This window comes from Heptranchias perlo, chromosome 15, assembly GCF_035084215.1.
Source record: "Heptranchias perlo isolate sHepPer1 chromosome 15, sHepPer1.hap1, whole genome shotgun sequence".
Lineage (NCBI taxonomy): Eukaryota > Metazoa > Chordata > Chondrichthyes > Hexanchiformes > Hexanchidae > Heptranchias > Heptranchias perlo.
In genome coordinates this window covers 45,364,699-45,386,484 of record NC_090339.1, presented here as the reverse complement: position 1 = coordinate 45,386,484, position 21,786 = coordinate 45,364,699, and the positions used below count along the sequence as shown (strand labels likewise).

The 21,786-nt window shown below is 44.2% G+C and overlaps 1 protein-coding gene across 1 annotated transcript in view; it reads right to left on the bottom strand.

Moving 5' to 3' along the window:
• Positions 1–21,786, bottom strand: part of LOC137333045 (ubiquitin carboxyl-terminal hydrolase 12) — a 60,635-nt gene that overhangs the window by 6,394 nt on the left and 32,455 nt on the right. The window contains exons 4-8 of the mRNA XM_067997141.1: positions 21,166–21,392; positions 15,410–15,486; positions 2,374–2,457; positions 1,766–1,963; positions 772–850 (exon numbers count right to left, since the gene is read on the bottom strand). Of these exons, the coding sequence (XP_067853242.1) occupies positions 772–850; positions 1,766–1,963; positions 2,374–2,457; positions 15,410–15,486; positions 21,166–21,392 (665 nt within the window). The remainder of the gene's footprint in view (positions 1–771; positions 851–1,765; positions 1,964–2,373; positions 2,458–15,409; positions 15,487–21,165; positions 21,393–21,786) is intronic.

The following is a 21,786-nucleotide window of genomic DNA, read 5'->3' as shown; positions in this document are numbered from 1 at the left end:
CTTTGCAGAACTTCATTTGATGTTATGTATGGAAACTGTTCCTCAGCAAACCCTTCTTGACCTATCAAATGCTGATGAACCTACAGTGCATTTTCTGTATTTATAGTATTAAATGGTACATTTCTTATTTTTGTGTCATTCCTTTAACAAAGCAAGGTTACTAAATGGACTTGGAAGTAGCCCTTAAATCGGTACAGGAGCAACCTCGTCAAATGACAATGATGTTTCATAAACAGGGGATTGTTAAACAATATGGTAATTGTGTCAGCCATGTCTAGTTTATTTTCCATCTGTTTTCTCTTAAACCGCACTCAAATTCCAGGAAATTTAAGAACTTTAATTTATTATCCTACTAGTCTAAAACCAGAGATGAATACAATTAGCAAATGATCACTGGGGAATTAGTTACTTTCTTGTTCAAAGAAAATATTATGTGAATCAGAGTTATAAGTGGCAACATGGAGGCACAGATCCTGTTACACAACCAAATGTAGATTTTTTTTCCCCCCATAGTGAGCAATGACTCTGGAGTTTTTCTTTCTTTAATTTCTTTACAGTGCAGATGGAACCCTTTTTTAAATAAACCTGGCGGCAGCTACTGAAGCATTTGGGCGCCTTCTGCCCAAAAGTGGAATATTCACTGTCCTTTTAGTATTTTTGGATTTTTCCATATGAGGTGACAGCAGCATTATTTCACTCTCAGCTTGCATACCAAAAAAAAAAGAATCAGAAAGGATCCTTCCAACAGTGGTCATAAGCAAAAGCAATTACCTCCACAATATCGTCGTCAAAGAGCAACCAGAAACCATGGCTCTTTACAATGGTGATATAATGTCCACGATTAGGACCACTGCAAGGAAAAGAATTATACATTACTAGCCAAGATCTTCCATGCTGTTATTCACAATGAGTCAGAGGATATGTTGTTTTATGTTATATAATGTATAACATATGAAAGTTATTAATTTACAATAAATTGAGAAGTCAAATTGTGTTTTTATTACAAAGCATTGCAGAAGTGTTAGTGATAACTCCTGGCTCAAATTCTATGATTACGTGCATATTTGCATGGAAATATAAATCTGTGGTATTGATGGTGTTCAAGTTAGTTTAACTATGCAGTGAACTAGCCTTATTTTAAAGCCCAGGATACAGAGAAAAATGGTAGGAAAGATTTTTCAAGTTGCAGGGAAGTAGTAGGCAAGTTGTCGGAACTCCCTATAGCAGTACTGGGGACATGGGATGTGGTGGATGGGTTAGCAGTGTTGCGATAGATTTAATGAAGCATTGGGGAGTGGTGGCTCAGGGGATTTAGAACTTTAGGAAAGCAAGAACAAGGTCTGGTAGCAGGGGGAGAAGAGGTGTCTGGAAACAGCAAAATTTGGGGAGAAGAGGGTGGGAGATGAATCCTAGGGTTTGGAACATGGAAGGGAGTGCTGGCTGTGGCAGTAGTGGGAAGGTGGCAGTACAGGATGGCAGTAGTAGGGTTTGGAAGCGGTGGAAACAGCAGTGGGGTGGAAGTACTGGGAGGTAGTTGCGGAGCGCTAATAAAAATGCACAGTGATAGCTGATTTCCAGGTGGCCAGATGACCATGAGAAGGGAGCAAAGAATGGTGAGATATCTGGTCAGAGCAGGAAGGTGTGGTGGAGGATTTCTTGAACTTGAACTTCAAAAATAGCTTTTGCATGCATAGCATATCAGATAAATACAACAATAGGCTTTACAAAAGAAAATATTCTGGAGAGAACACAGCAGTCAAATTACCTGCCGCAATGAACAACTACAGCTACAAGATCATACATTCGGTCTGGATTGGTGGCATCCCCTGATGTGTTGAAGAGTCTCAACTCCAGGGGAAAAACTACCCTGTAAGAGAGTTTAGTGTATCGATGGAGCTGATCCATGTATTTGAACCTTTTCAAATGCAAAGCAAGAATCATTGGAAGTTTCTTCACCCTCATTCTGCAAAAGGAAGAGTGGAGAAGAAATAAAATAACATTGTTTTACCAGTTTGCACACATTCAATTCGCAGCAAGATATGAAACAGCAACACTTTGGAAATTCAGAAGTTTGGTGTACCTAAATCTATTTTAACAATAATCAGACTCTTTCATATATCTTACATCACTAATTAATCCATAGCACTTTCATAATCAAGTTAGGTGCTATGGACATGATACAGTAAGGCCAGGATGTATAAATACTAATGGAAGAAACTGAGGCACACAAGTGGTTTTATTTAGCTACAGCATATACAAAAAAAAAATCATATTCTTATTACTGTTCAAAGAAGATCATTTTTTTCAAGCAGCTTTAAATTTGGTAAACTAAAGCCATATTTGTTTTTGGTTTTACAAAATGGAAGTGCTCACCTCTTTTGTGCTTCCTGTTTACTGCGACATTGCTCACAGTAGTACTTATATTCACTGCACAGTGTCTCAGTGTTACTGAATCCTCTATAGAATAAAAAAGGTAAAATTGTCAAATATTAACAGATCATCAAAAGATTTTTTAAGTTATTAAATATGCTTTAACAGTAAACTAGTAAGAAATATATTTATCACTTCGAAACTGTGAGCCTGGGTGCATGACTGGCTGCTGTAGTTGTTTCTGGGTCACTTATTCCATCTTGTTAATTTTCTTTTTTTCAGAAACCTAGATGAAAGGTCAATCTTCTATATTGTGCCTGGACAGTGGGTGTTGGCAGCTTATTTGAATTTGGGAGACATCACAGCTAAGCTCAATCCTGACCTTGCCTAATGTCCATATATATTTGCACTTTCAACCTAAATTACTCTTAAAATAAATTTCACTTTTTCATTTTTCCAATCTATTTCCCTGAAGAGCTCGCAAATGTTGTTTTTGAGAGACCTAGACAAGTGGCCAAGGCCCATGTGTACATGTCACACTCAGGCTGAAAACAATAGCAAAGATATTTTAGTAAATCAAGAAGTAGTGTCTTGGTGATATCAAGCTTAGGATTTAAAAGCCCATATAATGTTGGATGGAAAGAGTGAGGGAAATGAAGAGTTCCACAGTTCTCAGTTCCTGGAAAAGAACGAATTTGAGTAGAAAAGCTTGCAATAAGTCTTAACTCAGCACAATAGGGGTGTGGGAAGATCATGTGTGGAGTAGGAAGAGCATGTAGGAGGGCATATTTTAAGCTTTAAAGATAATAGAGGAAAGGTCAGAGTAGCAATGACCATATTAGAACTGACAAAATAGAGGGGAAAATAGATAAAAAGGTTAAAACAGGAACACAGTGTTTGAGGTGCAAGAAAAATTGCCCATCAGAGCCCAAGGCTTTTCCTGTTTGTAGTGACAGAGTGCTCGAAGCGCCTTCCCACATATAGGAGCAATACTCAAGTCTTGGACAGACTTGGCCTTTTCAGAGAAGTGAGCTGTTGGAGAAAAGAAAGAGGAAATTGATCTATTCGTAGGAAAATTTAGCAATGGAGATGTGAGTTCCATCTGAGCTCAGAAGAGATAGCGAATCCAAGAAGGTCAGCAAATGAAGGATAAAGAGGTGACAGCTTCTTCATCTAAAGCTATCTTGTGACCTTGTACTGGATTAATTTAAGAAATAGTTAGGTATTGTAATGGTTTGGCATTCTGGAAGAATCAGACTAAATGAATGAAGGGCTGTCTTTCAGCCAAACTTATCTTGCAAGCTGTTGGTTGGACTTTCAAGAGATGCAAGTAAATACTCTACAAAGGAATGAATAAAACAATATTTTCAACACCTCTTCAAAGGGCATAGAGAATTTAACAATTGCACTGCAATAGGAACAATGGATGTGTACAATCTGAAGGAAGTTATGAATGCAGTGAAATCATTAAGCAAAAAGAGTGCATTGGGTTAGATAAGCAGAGGTGGTACATAGCAAGAAATAATAAAGCTTCTGACTGTTCCTGCTGTGTAGAAAAATCCTATCTGTTGGTGCAGTGGGTTTACCCATCAGAGGTTAAGATTAAGGAAAACCGATGAAAAAATTGCCCCACACAACTGCAACACCTGATTCAGATGTGCATAAAGCAGTCAGTGATTGTAAGAAGTGGTAAAGTAACTCATTACCTAGCAGTGATAGTGCTCACCTTGAAATGCAAAATTCATCCCTACTACTCCCTCCCCAAAAAAACCTCTGCAGTCTTCATTATTGGCTTTTTGCAGGTAACAGGGGAAGGGAAAGAATGAAAATATTGAAATAATCTTGCAGGCATACTGATTCAGAACATGTCACATCGAAGATTTTCAGGCCTTTTGGAATTTTGCAAGGCTCTGTGTCACACAGAAATTACTGAAGGGATGGAAAAGCACTAGGGAACTTCAGTTTAACTGAAACTGAATTGCCATCATCTCAGTAATAAAAAGCTTACCTGATGTTGCTACCACAGGTATGCACCCAGCAGTGGAAAAACACAGAAAATGTCCTGTTTCCTAAAGTAAAATTAGATAAAGTAGCATTCACTTAGAAAAATGAAAACTTTGGAAATATTTATGACACAATTACGTCTCCTTAGTCTCACTTCTTATCAAGAAACAAAGGTGAATGATCATGGCCTCACCTTGAGCAGTGTTTATTTTTCCACAGATGAGCACATACAAAAAATAGCTTTAGTAGGTAAGCCTCCCATGACTATAATAGCAGTGTTCCAGTTTCAACTGAGACCTTCCCCGTAGGCTGAGTAAAGGTTAATACACGCTGGGCAAATTAAAGTCCATGATAGGATCAATTCTGCACTCTGTGGAAGGAGCAGGGTCAGTGGGCCAAAAGGTTTTTCTCATTCCATGCTTTCATGTTCACTTTACGGTGACTGAAAATGAGTACTTCTCAGTTTTAAATTTAGTAAATTGATATCTCAGGTTTCACGCTGATATTTTCTAAAGATGCTTAACCTCCCCCTAAAAAGGGTTTGAAAATGAAAAACACACCTATTTTTTTCCTTGCCAAAACCTTACATTTTGGCCTTCAGTAACTTAGAACCAGCTAGATATTTTGATTTTTGCAAAAGCATGTCAGCAGGGAAAAACATAACTGTCTTTTTAAAGTGTAACAATAAGTAGCACTAAATACAGCTACAAAGAACAATAAAATCACAATATACTTAAGCAACACCAAGTCATCCGAAAACTCTGCACTGCCACTATTTAATATTTGCAATTCACAATGTAATTTGTTTGTTTCAGTCCTTTATCTCTCTCTTGTAAAGATATTCAATTATATAGATTGTAACACTATATGACACCTCAAGAAAGGTCTGTAGTCCAGATAATCATCCAGACTTGAACAGCACATCTTCAATCCTGCATCAATTTTTTTCCTTTCCAAGTTATTTACAATTTTGAATTCTGAATTCATTTGCTTATTGCAGCCACATTTTGTGCCAGTCAAATCAAGCAAGCTGTTTATTGTACCAATAAGAAAATTAAAACATAACATGGCAGAACAAACATATGCATGCTTGCAAATTGTTGCTGCAGTCCTATGCATAATACATTAGTACCATACACCACAGGAGGCCATTCAGCCCATCATGCCCGTGCCAGCTCTTTAAAAGAGCTATCCAATTAGTCCCACTCCCTGCTTTTTCCCCATAGCCCTATAAATTTTTCCCCTTCAAGTATTTATCCAATTCTTTTTTGAAAGTTATTACTGAATCTGCTTCCACCACCCTTTCAGGCAGTGCATTCCAGATCATGACAACTCGCTGCGCAAAAATATTCTCATTCCCCCCCGGTTCTTTTGCCAATTACCTTAAATCGGTGTCCTGTGATTACCGACCCTTCTGGAAACAGTTTCTCCTTATTTACTCTATCAAAACCCTTCATGATTTTGAATACTTCTATTAAATCTCCTCTTAACGTTCTCTGCTCCATGGAGAACAACCCAAGCTTCTCCAGTCTCTTCATGTAACTTAAGTCTCTCATTCTGAGGTATGGTTCCATGGTATCAGCATCTATCCAATACATCACCCTGGCTGCTATTCTTAACAAGCAGATGATTTAGCCTTGGACAGCATCAAAGTGGAGCCCAATCCTAGCTTCATCCAATATCCACGCATTCAAGCAGGAATCACTGGATAGAGATTGAGAAAGGTTGATGTTTTCCATCTCTGGTCTGGCATAGCCCTGTATGGCCAACTGTAACACCCCAAACAAGATCAGCTAATTCAGCAAAGACTAATAATCAAATCTGGAAACTTCTGGTTTGTATAGTTTAGTACCACATAGATGCTGCCTTAACACACTAAGCCAACTGAGGAGCTCCTTAGAGACAACTCTAAATAAAATGTAGAAAGTCTCAATGCATTACATTCATTCTGTAATTTGCAGAAAAACTGCCCATTAAAATGCCTGCTCAGACATCATGGACAGAATTCTCTGCCTTCACTTTACAAATGCCAAACTCTAATGAAAGCACTTTCAATAAAACTGCCAAACCACAATATGTAACTCCATGTAAAGGAGATGCATGGAGATTGTGGGTCTCAGAGTCTGGCAGCGAAGTTCTGTTGGTGGGCTTAGGCATACAAATCTTTCATTAGGGAGATGGGTTCCCCTGAACAGCTCCCACTGATGGCAATCATGGACTCAACCACACAGCAGCCCCACTGGAACTTGGAGCAGTCAGTATGCTGTAGCTTGTTATCTTAGTGAGAAATTCAGATGGAAAGCAATTTAGAAGATTGTGTGCATGTGTATGAGTGGAAGGGAGAGGCGGAGGGAGCGCGTGAGCGTGGAAGGGAGAGGCAGAGGGAGCGCGTGAGCGTGGAAGGGAGAGGCGGAGGGAGCGCGCGAGCGTGGAAGGGAGAGGCGGAGGGAGCGCGCGAGCGTGGAAGGGAGAGGCGGAGGGAGCGCGCGAGCGTGGAAGGGAGAGGCGGAGGGAGCGCGCGAGCGTGGAAGGGAGAGGCGGAGGGAGCGGCGGAGGGAGCGCGCGAGCGAACGAGCGTGGAAAGGAGAGGCGGAGGGAGCGCGCGAGAGTGGAACGGAGAGGCGGAGGGAGGGAGCGAGCGAGCGTGGAAGGGAGAGGTGAAGAGAGCGAGCAAGCGAGAGTGGAAGGGAGAGATAGAGGGAGAGGGGAAGGGGAGGGGAGGCATTGGAGTGGAGGCTGTGAGACCCATAAATGCCACAGTTGGGGAAACCGGACAGTTTTGGCAGAAGAATCCCATGTGAGTAAAGAAGGGACTGAAATCAAATGGAGAGAGGGGGAGAAAGCAGGTTCAGCACAAGGATGTCCAATGCAAGATCAGAGCCTGACTACGGGATTATGAAAGTTGTACCATGGGGTCGGTCAGTCTCACAACCAAGGAGAAGTAGCAGGGAAAACAAGTGGCAGGAACCAAGAGGTGCTTGGCAAGCAGCTAGGCAAGGAGTTGCAAGCAGGCGTCTCAAGACTATAAGAGGAATTCAGAGAGTTGAGCTGCAATCCAAATAGGCAAGGAAAGTTTCATAGGCGTTAAGTGTCCTTTCACTTATTCCAACCATCTATTGGAACTGTACTATAGTGAGTGACAAACATTACCTTCATCTATGTCTCATCTGACTTGTCCCTTGTACTTTTATACAGTGATCAGGGTGGCCAATCACCAGTCAGCAAAAAAAAGCTTTTATTAACATCGTTACAAAATATGGAAATTCTCCTGTTTATAAACATTGTCCTTAACATTTAACACTTTCAAATTTAAATCACGGAGAACCAATTCTTCTAGATAAAATCAGTTCAAAATAGCAATAATTTGAACAGTAATCAGAACTCCGTTTCCACTCGAGGAGCACCACATAATCAAATATCCCATTCTCAATAAGCACAGTTCTTTAATGAAATCACAGTGTTATGCCTAATCTCAATGTATATTACATGGGGTTCATCTCATTCAAATAAAAATTAAATATCAGTCTGGATTCATGTATCATTTTTACTCACTTCCAATTCAATTCAATTCAATTTATACTAAAGGTGACATGGACTCCAACTCCGAGAGAAAGTCTTTGAGAGATGGCTCCAGTTTAGACTGATCTATTTTATACAGAGGGTAGTGAATGTATTGATTAGATTGCCCACAGAAGCAGTGGAAGTGGATACCAATAGAAAATTCACAAGAAGGCGACAAGAAAAGATCAAACTTGCATTAATATAGCACCTTTTACGACCTGTGGACATCCCAAAGCACTTCACAGCCAATGAAGTACTTTTGACCTGTAGTCACTATTGTTAGTGTATGGAAACGTAACAGCTAATTTGCGTATAGCAAGGTCCCACAAACAGCAATGAGATAAATGACTAGATAATCTGTTTTAGCGATGTTGGCTGAGGGATAAATGTTGGCCAGGAAACTGGGAGAACTCCCCTGCTCTTCTTCGAAAAATGCCATGGGATCTTTTATGTCCACCTGAGGGCAGATGGGGCCTCAGTTTAACATCGCATCCGAAAGATTATATCTCCAACAGTGCAGTACTCCATAGTACTGCACTGGAGTGTCAGCCTAGATTTTGTGTTTTAGGACCTGATTTTAGGAGGGAGGCGGGTTGGCAATGGGGGGGTCGACTGGGCACGTGGGTAACGCCCCCAGTGAATTCGGGTTGCTCTGCACGCAATCGCAGCCTAATTGAAGGCACTTACCTTGGCTTCCGGGTTTCCCGTCCTAGACCTGCGCAGCGGGCACACTGCGCACCCGCATCAAAGGCTGTCGGCAGGAGGAGCCCTATTTAAAGGGGCAGTCCTCCAATGCTCCTCCTGCAGCAAACAATCAATTTAGGAGCATAGAGCAGGCCAGAGGCAAGGCTGCTCCAAGGTTCTCTGACTCCTCACTCCAAGTGCTGCTCAATGGGGTGAGGAGTAGGAGGGAAATGTTTTTCCCATCGGATGGGAGGAAGTGCCCCCCCTCCACCACCAAGGAGGCCTGGCTGGAGATGGCCGAGGAGGTCACCAGCAGTGGCAATGTGTCCAGAACCTGGGTGCAGTGCAGGAAGAGATTTAATGACCTAACCAGGTCAGCCAAAGTGAGGATACTTACGCATTCTCGCACACTCAGTCTTCCACATCACCTCCACCACCACATAACTCCTTCTGCACTGCCACCACAACGCTCTCGCATCACTCCTCACATCCACTCAACTATCATCCTCACCTTGCCTGCACGTACTCACTGCCCCAGTTCCCATTCGAACACTACCACGCAACCCAATCCTCATACAATCTCATGGCTATGTCTCACACGCACCCTCCCATGCATCTCCCTCATGCTCAACCCCACCCACACCAATGCATGCAGTGGCTCACCATGCAACCATCACTCAATCACGCCTCTGTGTTTTGCCTTGATAGAAGAGATGCCAGAATGCCCGGGAGAGGGCAAGGACCGGAGGGGGCCCGCCACACCAGGTGGCATTAACAGACGCGGAGCAGCAGGCACTCGAGATAAGCCGCACGTTGGAGTGCCTGTCCATGGCGGATGCTGAGACTGGGATTGCACAAGCGGCGGTGACAGAAATCTAACACTCAGCACTCATGATAGCGAATGATCTTAGCATCACTTGGCATCTGCAGCACCTCAACATCTGTCCACATGCTTAATATTGCTTTCTGTTCTCTTGCAGGCCCATCTGCGACCGCCGTGACTGTGGAGGGCAATTCCTCAGAGGACCTGCCGGCCACTGAGGGTCCATCGTCACATCTGAGCCATCCATCCACCAGTGGAGATACACACACCTCGGTGGGTCCCCGTCCTCAATTAGTTGGGCTTGCACGTGGTGAGTCACCACGTACATGTGAGCACGAGCAGACCCTGGTGGCAGGGGCAGCCGTGGAGAGTCCACGTCAGTGGGAGCACTCTTCTCCAGGCTCTGCTCAGCTGGACCCAGATGCTGAACCCTGGGGGCCAGCCGTGAAAAGAAGAGTCATCAAGGGGCAGCAGCACATTGCCGAGGGACTGGAACAGTTGCCACACGCACTCTCCACAATTGCGCAGAGGATGGAGGAGTCCAACTCCTGCATGCGTGGAATACTGTCACAGGGACGTGAAGGCATCTCTGAGATAGTCTCGCAGGCAGGTGCAGGAATGTCTGCGATGAAGGAAAGGCTAGCCTCCATCGAGCGTCGAGCACGGCTCAACAATGAGTCCATTCAGGCCCTGACAACGGCCGTTCGGATTCAGGGTGAGCAACATTCTGCCGCCTTAAACAGGCTGACAGATACCTTACAACTGGCCTTCCAAGGCTTCACACAAGTCCTCCAAACTGTCGTCCAGCAAGGTGGAAGGAGTGATGTGGGCCTGGGCCAGGAGGGGGATGATGGTGAAAGGGGACATGGAAGTGGGGACACCACTCAAAGGGCTCCCACGTCTCACCCATTGCCCCCCTCTCAACCAGTACCCGCAATGCTGCCCCCTCGTCAGGTGGCCGAGTCTGCCCCTGCACAGGTGCAGGTGGAGCAGTCTTTGGAGGGGCCGTCACGGGCACCGAACCCCAGAGGGCGTCCGCGCAAAGCATCTCATCGGTCAGGGCATGGACAAGAGCAACCTGCCACTATCTCTGCTGAAGCCACAGGGGTAGCACCACGTAGGGGTTCCCGTAAACGTAAGGCAAAGGATTTGTGAGCACAAAGGGGATGCACAGGGTTGAAAGACGAAATGTCATGTTTTTCATTCATTTTCCTTTGTTTTGCAAAAAATCAAAAATTGTTCTCACCACTACTGCCACGTCTTTGAAAATCTTGTCTGGTTTGCGCAATAATGCCCTTTCCTGAGGATCACCATGAAGACCCACACCTGATGCCATCCATTGTGTCACTGCAGAGTGGATGTAGGTGTATTTGCAGGGCTCTTTTGTGCAGATGACTGAGAGACGCTGGCCATGTCCCCAGTGGCACACTGAAAGGATGCGGAGGAGAAGTTGTTGAGGGCAGTGGTGACTTTGACAATGACAGGTAAGAAGATGGTGCTCGGGCCAGCCGGGAGCAGCTCGGCATCAAGGAGGCTGCAGATGTCCACGACTACATGTCGAGTGACTCCGAGTCTCCGTGTGCACTGCTGCTCAGAGAGGTCCAGGAAGCTGAGTCTCGGTCTGTAAACCCTGTGGCGAGGGTAGTGCCTTCTGTGACGCATCTCTCTCTGCGGTTGCCCTCCCTCCTGCTGTGCAGGTGGATGTGTCCCAGCACTGTGTTGTGGAGCTCCACGTGTCAGAGGTGGACGGCGTGGCTCGTGATGCTGTTCGTCCTCTGAGGAGGTCATGACTGCAAATATGGCAGCCCCCATCCGCAAGATGTACGTTTGAGGGGGCCCGCAAGGTAGGTAAATGTGTCTGCACACCGGGATTGAGGTTGCAAGGTTGTGAATTTTATTGTTAGGAGGAGGGTGGTGGAGGCCAAACTTTGTCCAAAGTGACAGAGTGGCCTCCTGCAATGAATGAGGGTCTCCCCGCCCTCTCCCCACCACCTGTCAAATGGACCTTTGCAGCTGCCACAGGCTGGTGACTGCAACACATCCATTTCAACTGGGAGTGTTTCCCCCAGTACGGGAAACAGTCTCAGTTGATATGAAAATCCCACCCCTCCTAAAATATCACGTCAATCAGGTCTGCAAACGACCTAAGTACCTACTTAAATGGTTTAAGTGGCAATTAAAGCCGGCGGGAGTCCTGCATACGGGGACTGCATGCGCATCTAAGCGCGTCACTGGGGAACCTGGAAATGGGCGGGTTGGAGCCGGGCTCCGGACCCGCCCCAGGAATCCCCGATTTTCGGAGCCCCCCCCGCCACGAACCTGCCGGCTCGGAGGTCCGATAATCGAGCCCTTAGTCTCTGGAGTGGGGGCTTGAACTCACAACCTTCTGACTCAGTGGTGAGAGTGCTAACACTGAGCCAAGGCTAACACGAGCTGGAAAGATATGCAGAGCGAGCAATTTAGGGGTGAGAGAGATATAATAGCATGCCATTTTTTGAACTTTGTAGATGGTTAGATGGACTTCAAAGGCATTCCCCGGTACTATACATCCCTATCTTCCTACTCCTCTAGTTGTACTCTGAATCTCTGAATAAAAAAATAAATAACCACCTGGAAAACTTACAATATTTGCTGGTTTCTTTGCTTTTGAATACAAACTATATAAAGTGTTGTATAAAAAAAATGATACTATATCACCTGCGATGGTATAGTTAAGGTTTAAAAAATAAATAAAAATGGCAATTGTGCAAACTTTTTTTTCATGTAATGGAGCTACATTTATCTAAAATTCATAAGCCGCAAGCATTTTTAGAAATTAGGAAAGGCTTTTTTCCCTTCCACAGAGTATTGGACATGTGAACTTCCAGAGAAGGCAACTAATTCGGGGTCAAAGAACATTTTTTTTAAAAAAAAGCTGGATCACTATCAGTTGACAAGGATTTGAGGGCTATGGAGATATAAATAACATTGCTTGATTTTTTCACAAGGGACATATGGAAAGGAATTTAGTATTCTTTAAAGTAGGAGAACAAGTGATATGAGAAAAATGCTGGAGTTTGGATGGAGTAAGCATGATGGGCCGAATTGTCTTATTATAAATAAATGTGTCCTACCACTATTTCTGTTGTTCAGATTTGGATTAATGGAGGTGAAAAATCATTACACTTATATCATAATATAGGGCAGAAGTTAAGACAAAGCCCAAAGTAATAAATTGGAAAAAAGCTGATTTTAATGGAATGAGAATGGAAGTAGGGAAAATAAACTGGAAAAATTTACTGACGAACAAAAAAAAAATAGAACAGCAGTGGGAAACATTTAAAACAGTGATCGAGAGTGTCCAGGAAAAATATATCCCACTAAAAAGCAAGTACAAACTAGCCAGTAATGGATAAATAAAGAAATAAGGACAAAACTGAAACTAAAGAAAAAGACATACACTAAGTACATAGACAACAAAGGAGAGGATAACAAGAGGACTATGAAACAGTTAGGAAACAAGTCAAAAAAACAATTAGGAAGGCAAAGAAAAACTACGAAATTAAATTATCAAGGAATATAAAAAGAAAGAGTGAAGTATTCTACAGACACATAAATAACAAAAGAAAAATCAGAATAGGGATAGGGCTACTAAGGGATACACATGATAAACTCTCAATAATGACAATGAAATGGCAGAAATATTGAAGAGTTATTTTGCCTCAGTATTTACCAGGGAGACTAATAAGGTGGGCATGACATTAGAAGAAGAGATCAAAAAAGATATAAAGACATTTAAGATAGAAAGGGGGGAAAATACTGATAAACTAATCAAACTTAGAGAGGATATAACCCTTAGTCTGGATGGATTGCATCCACGCAGATTAAAAGAAGTTAGGGAGGAGATAGCAGAGGCATTATTACATATATATAAAAATTCATTAGAAAAAGGAATAGTGCCAGAGTACTGGCGGACAGCTAATGTGATTCCTATATTTAAAAAGGGAGATGCAGCAAGTCCGGGGAACTACAGATCAATTAGCTTAATGTCGGTGGTAGGAAAGATAATGGAATCTTTACTCAAATGTGTAATAGAAAAACATCTAGAAACTAAAAATATAAGAGAATAGTCCACACAAATTTCAAAAGGGAAGGTCATGCTTGAACAACCTTACTGAATTCTTTGAAGAAGTAACAGAAAGGGTAGACAAGGGTAATGTTGTCGATGTAATATATTTGGATTTTCAAAAGGCCTTCGATAAGGTACCGCATAGTTGACTCATGACTAAGGTCAAAGCACGTGGTGTCAGGGGACAAATAGCAGAATGGATAGCAAGCTGGTTACAAAATAGAGAGTAGGGGTTAAAGGTAGTTACTCAGACTTGCAAAAGGTAGGAAGTGGTGTTCCATAAGGATCAGTACTGGGACCACTACTGTTCACCATTTACATAAACGATATGGACTCACGAATTGGAAGTACAATTTCAAAATTTACGGACGACACCAAATTGGGGGATGTAGTTAATACTGAGGAGGACTGCGACAAAATACAGGAAGACATTAATGAACTTGCAGAATGGGCGTGTAATTGGCAAATGAATTTCAATATAGATAAGTGTGAAGTGGTATATTTTGGTAGGAAGAATAAGGAGGCCACATACTCCTTGGAAAATAAGAGTCTAAATGGAGTAGAGGAGCAGAGGGATCTGGGGGTACAGATACACAAATCACTAAAAGTAGCGACACAGGTTAATAAGGCCATAAAAAAGCAAACAAAGCACTGGGGTGCATTTCGAGAAGGATAGAATTAAAAAGCAGAGAAGTTATGTTAAACTTGTATAGAACCTTGGTTAGACCACACTTGGAGTACTTTGACCAGTTCTGGTCTCCATTATCAAAAGGATATACAGACACTAGAGAAGGTGCAAAAAAGATTTATCAGGATGATACCAGAACTGAGCGGTTATACCTATCAGGAAAGATTGAAAAGATAAGACCGAGGGGTGACCTGATAGAGGTCTTTAAGATCCTGAAAGGGTTTGATAGGTTAGACGCAGAGATGATGTTTGCAGGGAAGACCAGAACTAGGGGCCATAAATATAAGACAGTCACTAATAAATCCAATAGGGAATTCAGGATAAACTTCTTTACCCAGAGAATGGTTAGAATGTGGAACGTGTTACCACAAGTAGTTGAGGCGACTAGCATAGATGCATTTAAGGGGAAGCTACATAAACACATGAGGGAGAAAAGAATAGATGGGTATGTTTATGGCGTTAGATGAAGAAGGGTGGGAGGAGGCATGGACCTACCGAATGGTCTGTTTCTGTGCTGTACTATGTAATTCTATGTAATATTGGGATACCTCAACACATAAACAAAGAATCTCTATGGCAATATTTTATAAATCCTGCAAGCTGCGAAATGGAGAAAATGTCAAGCACCAAATTACAGATCAGTAATGATTTATTTAGCAAGGAATAAGACATTTGATGTAACTCACTCTGCTAGCTGCATATCGATAGCCCCCAATGAAGTTTGTTTATTTACAAAAGGAAACCAAAGCAAAGAGGAAAAATCGGTCTTTCTACCAATTTTCATCCTTTAAGGTAAGATGATGTTAAAATGCAACCTAATTTTGATGTGAACTGTTACTACTATTACTAATGGAGTAGATGTGACAATGCTCACCTTCGTTTGGTCACTATGCTATATTCATTTGGATCAGCTGCATTGACCAATCACCCACACTCAAACCATGTGAACTAAAACTAGACAACTCAAAAACTAGTTCAATCTGAATAATAGATTTGCAGCTCTGAAAAATTAAAGTTTGAGAAACTCAGTTTAAGAGCGTGGGTAATATGCCTTTCAGAAATGTCTAAATAACCCTTCCATATCTCTAGACTTTCAGTTCAAACATACGTCAAGTTGAATATATATTATCTCTAATAATATGTCATTAGAAACCTTTACATACCAACCTACCTTAAACAATGAGTTATTGAAGTGTTTTGTTCGACATCAACTGAAAGATCCAAAAAATCTTCATCTTTGCTACTAACCTGTGGAGATAGAAAACATGACAGTTAACCACAAAATGATAGTTGGAATTCTGTCATGACATGAGTTTTTTTTCTGTAGTTTATTTTCTTTTTGAGATTGGGATAGATGGTGATCCATGCAATATACAAAAGGCAAGCTTTCCCTGCCTAGAGGCTAAAGTTACTACCTGGTGTAACACTACATCAGAGAGATCAGAAGGTGCCAGGTTCAGTTTCTGGTCTGATTTTTGCCAGGGCAATAGTTGAAGTTCTACAATTAACCTCAGCAAGCCTGAGCTGGGAAGGGGGGAAAAAAAAACAACTCTCATGTGCTCAAATAGCTTGCTGACACTCTGGGTATGATTTTAGCTCAGAGTCGAGAACCCAAAGCAATCGCAACTCAACTGAAGTTAGGTATTTGTGTTTCTGGGCTTCCCATGCGCCAGGCAGCCAGATTGACAGGCTGGCTGCCTGTCGGAAGGAAAATGAGCCACGAATCAGAGGGGGGGGGGGGGGGGGAGGCGAGAGGGATGGCGAGACCGACCATGGGCCTTGGAATAAATCGGAGGTGGGGGGGGGGGGTGGGGGGAGGTGTACAACATCGGACGGGCTTTGAAGATTGGGGGGGGCCAGCAACGGCACAGGTCCACCATTGGGTGGACCTTGAAGATCGGGGCGGGGGGGGTGAGGTCCAGCAGCAGGTGGGCCTTGAAGATCGGGGGTCCAGCATCGGTTGGGGGATGTGCTGAACAGTTTCCTTCTGTGTTCTAAGATTCTATGAAATGATCAAACACAAGAAAAAAAGGCGGGTCGACTTACTTTTTTCTTCTACCAGGCTCCTGGGCCACTGGAGCCTGCTCTGCTTTGCCAGTTTTTCATGCTTCCATTTCTACCTCTCCATCCCCATCCCATGAGCTATTCATATTTTGTGCCTCATAATGTCTTTTATTTCTTTGGTTGCTTTAATTATGTCTCCTAATGTCTCATACACGTATCATTTCTGCCATTTAAGCATCACCTGTTCTCCACTTAAGCATGTTATAAGTCATTCTATTTCTTTTCCTGCATGTGTGGTTATGCTTTCCCCTCATTCCCTTCCCCCCTAGTTCTACTCCTTTTTAAGTGCTGTTCTTCTGTGATATCTTCCAATTCTGATGTCTCGTCCATTCTCTCCACAGATGTTGCCTGACCCCTTGAGGGTCTCCAGAATTTATTGTTAATCTTGATCCACCATTCTGGTCACTTCCACAAAGAACTCAATCAACTTACTGAGTTAGAACTTACAATTGTTAAACCAATAAACTTTTTAAGTGATCATATATCATATCACATATAATGCTTTCAAACAAATTCCCGACTCTAGAAATTAAACTCATGGGTTTACAATTTCCAGGGTCTGATTTTTACGCTTTCTTAAATACTACTTTTCATCTGAGTACTATAATCAGGAGGGGTTGTACTGGAAACGTGAAAACTAAACTTTAATCAGTACAAAATCTCCAATGTAAACATAGTCCTCAAAGGGTTATATCCTGTTTATTTTAAAAAGATAGTCTCTGGTGGCTAAAGTGCCGATGGGTCAACCCTGCAACGTAAACAACTCTGTTTCGGTACTAAAACAAAAGCAAAATATTGCGGATGCTGGAAATCTGAAAGAAGAACAGAAAATGCGGGAAATACTCAGCAGGTCAGGCAGCATCTGTGGAGAGAGAAACAGAGTTAATGTTTCAGGTCGTTGAACTTTCATCAGAACTGGAAGAAGTTAGAGATTTAACAGTTTACAACTAACTACAGAGCCAGGGGAAAGGGGGGGGGGGATGGGGTGGGGAAATAGGAAAGAACAAAGGGGAAGGTCTGTGATAGGGTGGAGGACAGGAGTGATTAAATGACAAAAGAGATGATAGTGTAAAGCAAAAGGGGGTGGTAATGGGACAGTAAAGATCAAAAGATGGGTCCAGAGGAGGTGTAAATGGTTACTGCAGAACTATTACCAGCACCTGCTGTCCGAAAAAATGGACTACGATCTAAAGTTGTTGACCTCAATGTTGAAGCCGGAAGACTGTAAAGTGCTTAATCGAAAGATGAGGTACTGCTCCTCGAGGTTGCATTGAGCTTCACTGGAACAGTGTAAGAGGCTAGGACAGAGAGGTCAGAATGGGAGTGGGACAGAAAATTAAACTGGCACCTTGCATCATCATCCCTTTTGTCAATTAATTACTCCTGCCCTCCAACCTCTCACAGGCCTTCCCCTTTGTTCATTCCCCCTCCCCCCATCCAATCCTTTTCCCTATCTCTGTATTTGCTTATAAACTGTTAAATAGGAACATAGGAACAGGAGTAGGCCATTCAGCCCCTCGTGCCTGCTCCGCCATTTGGTAAAATCATGGCTGATCTGTGATCTAACTCCATGGGCTCGATTTTCGCGTCGGGTTTCCTGCGGGTTTCCAGCGGGGGTCCCGAAAATCCCGATATCCGGTCACGTGACCGGATCGCGACGAAATCCCGGCCACTTCCGGGTACCGCGCTGACGTGCGGGGCTGCGCGCGCAAGCCCCGCTGGTGGGAATCCCGCAGGCAATTAAAGCCAGCGGGGTTCCACTTGAGAGTACTTACCTTGCTTGTTGAGGTCATTTAATGAGCTGAAGCAGCTGTCAAAAGAGGAAGTGTGGGATTTTAGGTTCAAGGCAGTGAGTTTCACACACTGGGGGAAACAGTCTCTCTCCAACCAGGCGTGTTGCAGCCAGCAGCCTGTGGCAGGTGCCAAGGTGCACTCCACGGGGGAGAGCCCTCACCCACGCAGGAGGCCACCGCGTCACATAGGGCAACCCCTGCCCTCCACCACCCCCCGCCAAGCCAGAGGACAGACCGACACGAAACCGCAGCCCCAGTCCGAGGAACCACCCACCTACCCTGCACAACCCCTCAGACCAACACCTGCCAGATGGGTGGTGCGTGGACACCCTCGGAGGACGAACAGCATGACCAGCCCCAGCAGCCTCGCAGTCCACGCCGTCCGCCGCAGAGACGTGGAGCCCCCCAACACGGTGTTGTTGCACGCCCACCTGCACAGCAGGAGGGAGGGCTGCCGCAGGGAGAGACGCATCGCAGAGGGCACTACCCTCGCCGCAGGGTCCACAGACCGAGGCGCAGCTCCCCGGACCTCTCCGAGCAGCAGTGCACAGGGAGGCGCAGATTCGCTCGACATGTAGTCGTGGAGATCTGCAGGCTCTTTCATGCCGAGCTGCTCCTGGCTGGCCCCAGCACCAACTGCTTACCTGTCGCTGTCAAAGTCACCACTGCCCTCCACAACTTCTCCTCCGCATCCTTCCAGGGTGCAGCCGGCTACACCGCCGATGTCTCAGTCGTCTGCGCGGAAGAGCCCTGCAAATACACCTGCACCTACTCTGCAGTAACACGATGGGTGGCATCAGTGGTGGGTCCTCATAGTGATACCCAGGAGCGGGCATTATTGGACACAACGGACAGGATTCGCGGAGACATGGCAGTGGTGGTGTCAATATAATGTGTGCTGTTTGTTGCTCTGAAATTCAATATAGGTAACACCCAGGACAAACCCTCAGACACCCTTGTGCACCCCCTTCATGCTCACGACACGTTTGCCTTACGCTGCCTACTGCACATATGTGATGCATGCCCTGTGGCTGCAGCACAGGTGGTGGCAGGTTGAGTGAGGCTGGCCGTGAGGGAGATGCACGAGAGGGTGAGTATGGGATGGAGCAATGAGATTGTATGAGGATTGGGTTGCGTGTTAGTGGCAGGATGAGTACTGGCGAGGTGAGTAGGTGGAGGCAAGATGAGGATGGGGTTTGAGTGGGTATGAAGGGTGATGTGACAGAGTAGTGTTGGCGGTGCCGAAGGAGATGTGGGGTGGGGGCAGTGTTGTGGCAGACGGAGTGTAGGGGAAAGACTTCGTGTTCTCACTGTGGCTGACCTACTGCGGTCATTGCAGCGCCTCCTGCACTGTATGCAGGTGGGTGATATGTTGGTGGCGCAGGTGACCCCCCTCTGCCACCTCGAGCCAGGCCTTCTTGGTGGCAGAGGCAGGCCGCTTCCTCCCGCCCGCCAGGGGGAAGATCTGTGTCCTCCCCCTCCTCCTCACCCCATCTGATGATACCTGGGGTGAGGCATCATTAAACTGGGAGCAGCCTTCCCCCTGGGCTGCTCCATGCTGCAATTTGTGCCATTGGTTGCAGCATCTGTCAGTGGAGGACTGCCCCTTTAACTGGAGAGCCTCCAGCTGACAGATCGTACTGCGCATGCGCAGCCCGCCCAACGCGCAGGCCAGCGCCGCGGACCCCGGAGGAGCAGGTAATTGATTCCCTGCTACGATCGCGCGGGCAACCCACTAATTTCGCCGAGCGTGTTGACCGCGCTCCCGAAACCCAACCCGCTGGAAACCCGCAGGCCTGGCAAATTCGAGCCCCATATACCTGCCTTTGGCCCATATCCCTTAATACCTTTGGTTGCCAAAAAGCTATCTATCTCAGATTTAAATTTAGCAATTGAGCTAGTATCAATTGCCGTTTGCGGAAGAGAGTTCCAAACTTCTACAACCCTTTGTGTAGAAATGTTTTCTAATCTCGCTTCTGAAAGATCTGGCTCTCATTTTTAGACTGTGCCCCCTACTCCTATAATCCCCAACCAGCGGAAATAGTTTCTCTCTATCCACCCTATCTGTTCCCCTTAATATCTTATAAACTTCGATCAGATCACCCCTTAACCTTCGACACTCTAGAGAATACAACCCCAATTTGTGTAATCTCTCCTCGTAACTTAACCCTTGAAGTCCGGGTATCATTCTAGTAAACCTACGATGCACTTCCTCCAAGGCAAATAGGTCCTTCCGAAGGTACGGTGCCCAGAACTGCTCACAGTACTCAAGGTGCGGTCTAACCAGGGTTTTGTATAGCTGCAGCATAACTTCTGCCCCCTTGTACTCTAGTCCTCTAGATATAAAGGCCAACATTCCATTTGCCTTCTTGATTATTTTCTGCACCTGTTCATGACACTTCAATGATTTATGTACCTGAACCCCTAAGTCCCTTTGGACATCCACTGTTTTTAACTTTTTACCATTTAGAAAGTACCCTGTTCTATTCTTTTTTGATCTAAAGTGGATGACCTCACATTTGTCTACATTGAATTCCATTTGCCACAGTTTTGCCCATTCACCTAATCTATCAATATCGCTTTGTAATTTTATGTTTTCATCTACACTGCTTACAAATCTCTAACTTCTTCCAGTTCTGATGAAAGGTCATCGATCTAAAAGGTTAACACTGTTTCTCTCTCCATAGATGCTGCCTGCCTGCTGAGTATTTCCAGCATTTTCTGTTTTGGTACTGTTGGAGGCATTGAAATCCTCCTTGGAAGGGTCTGTCGCTGGGTGCCTCCGATGGTGAAGTCCCATCTGCGGCACTTGTGATGGATTGGCCATCTTATCTCTGGCTACTTTCTCTAAATCATGGTTCTACAGATCCTCCCTAGTATCATGGAAAGTCCCAGCCAGAATGATAAAGTTGCAAATGCCCAGTATAATTGGGGCAGATTTGGCTACGAGAGAACCAGTACAATTATGGAATTTTCTGTAACAAACGGGGTATGAAAGGCCCTCCTTCCTCAGTTAACAAATGCAGTACACCTTAACTAATAGATTTCATCACTTTCCTTTGGAACTCACAGTTTCACAGTTAAGACACCTCGTTTCATTTGTTAGCGTTCCTTGAAATATTTCGTGCACCCAGGTTGGTTCCGTTTTATCACTTTCCTCACTTTCCATGTTGCCGTTCTGCAGCTTCCCGTTCTGCTTCTCCTGTTTCTTTTCTTCTTGTAATAAATCAGCAATCGTATTTAAAAGGTAGTTCAGGAACTCGTGTGCATCTTGCTGCATATAATTATCAAACAATTCTGGAAATACCAAAAAAAAGTTTTCAGTGATTTGCATTATCAGTAGGGACTTCATTTTGATTAGCACCTGATTTCCTCCCCAATATTCTGAGGATTTGCCTTTTTAGTTTCAGTAAGGAAAAGTGATATTTTTCCATTTTTCAAAAAAGGGGGTCTTCATACACAGTTCTTCAAAGCCAGGTTTCAATTAGCCCAAAGAATAAGTCAGCAATCACACAGAGTTGAAGTGTCACACAAGCCATCATAATGAAGATAGAAAGCCTGACTAAGTAAATTGAGGAACTCAGTCACTTGGATTTAAGTTGCATTGCCAGTGCCACTTCTCATTAACTTTTTCAAACCGTGCTATACACTGTCCGAAGCAAAGTTCACAAGACCCATGGAAAAGTAGGTC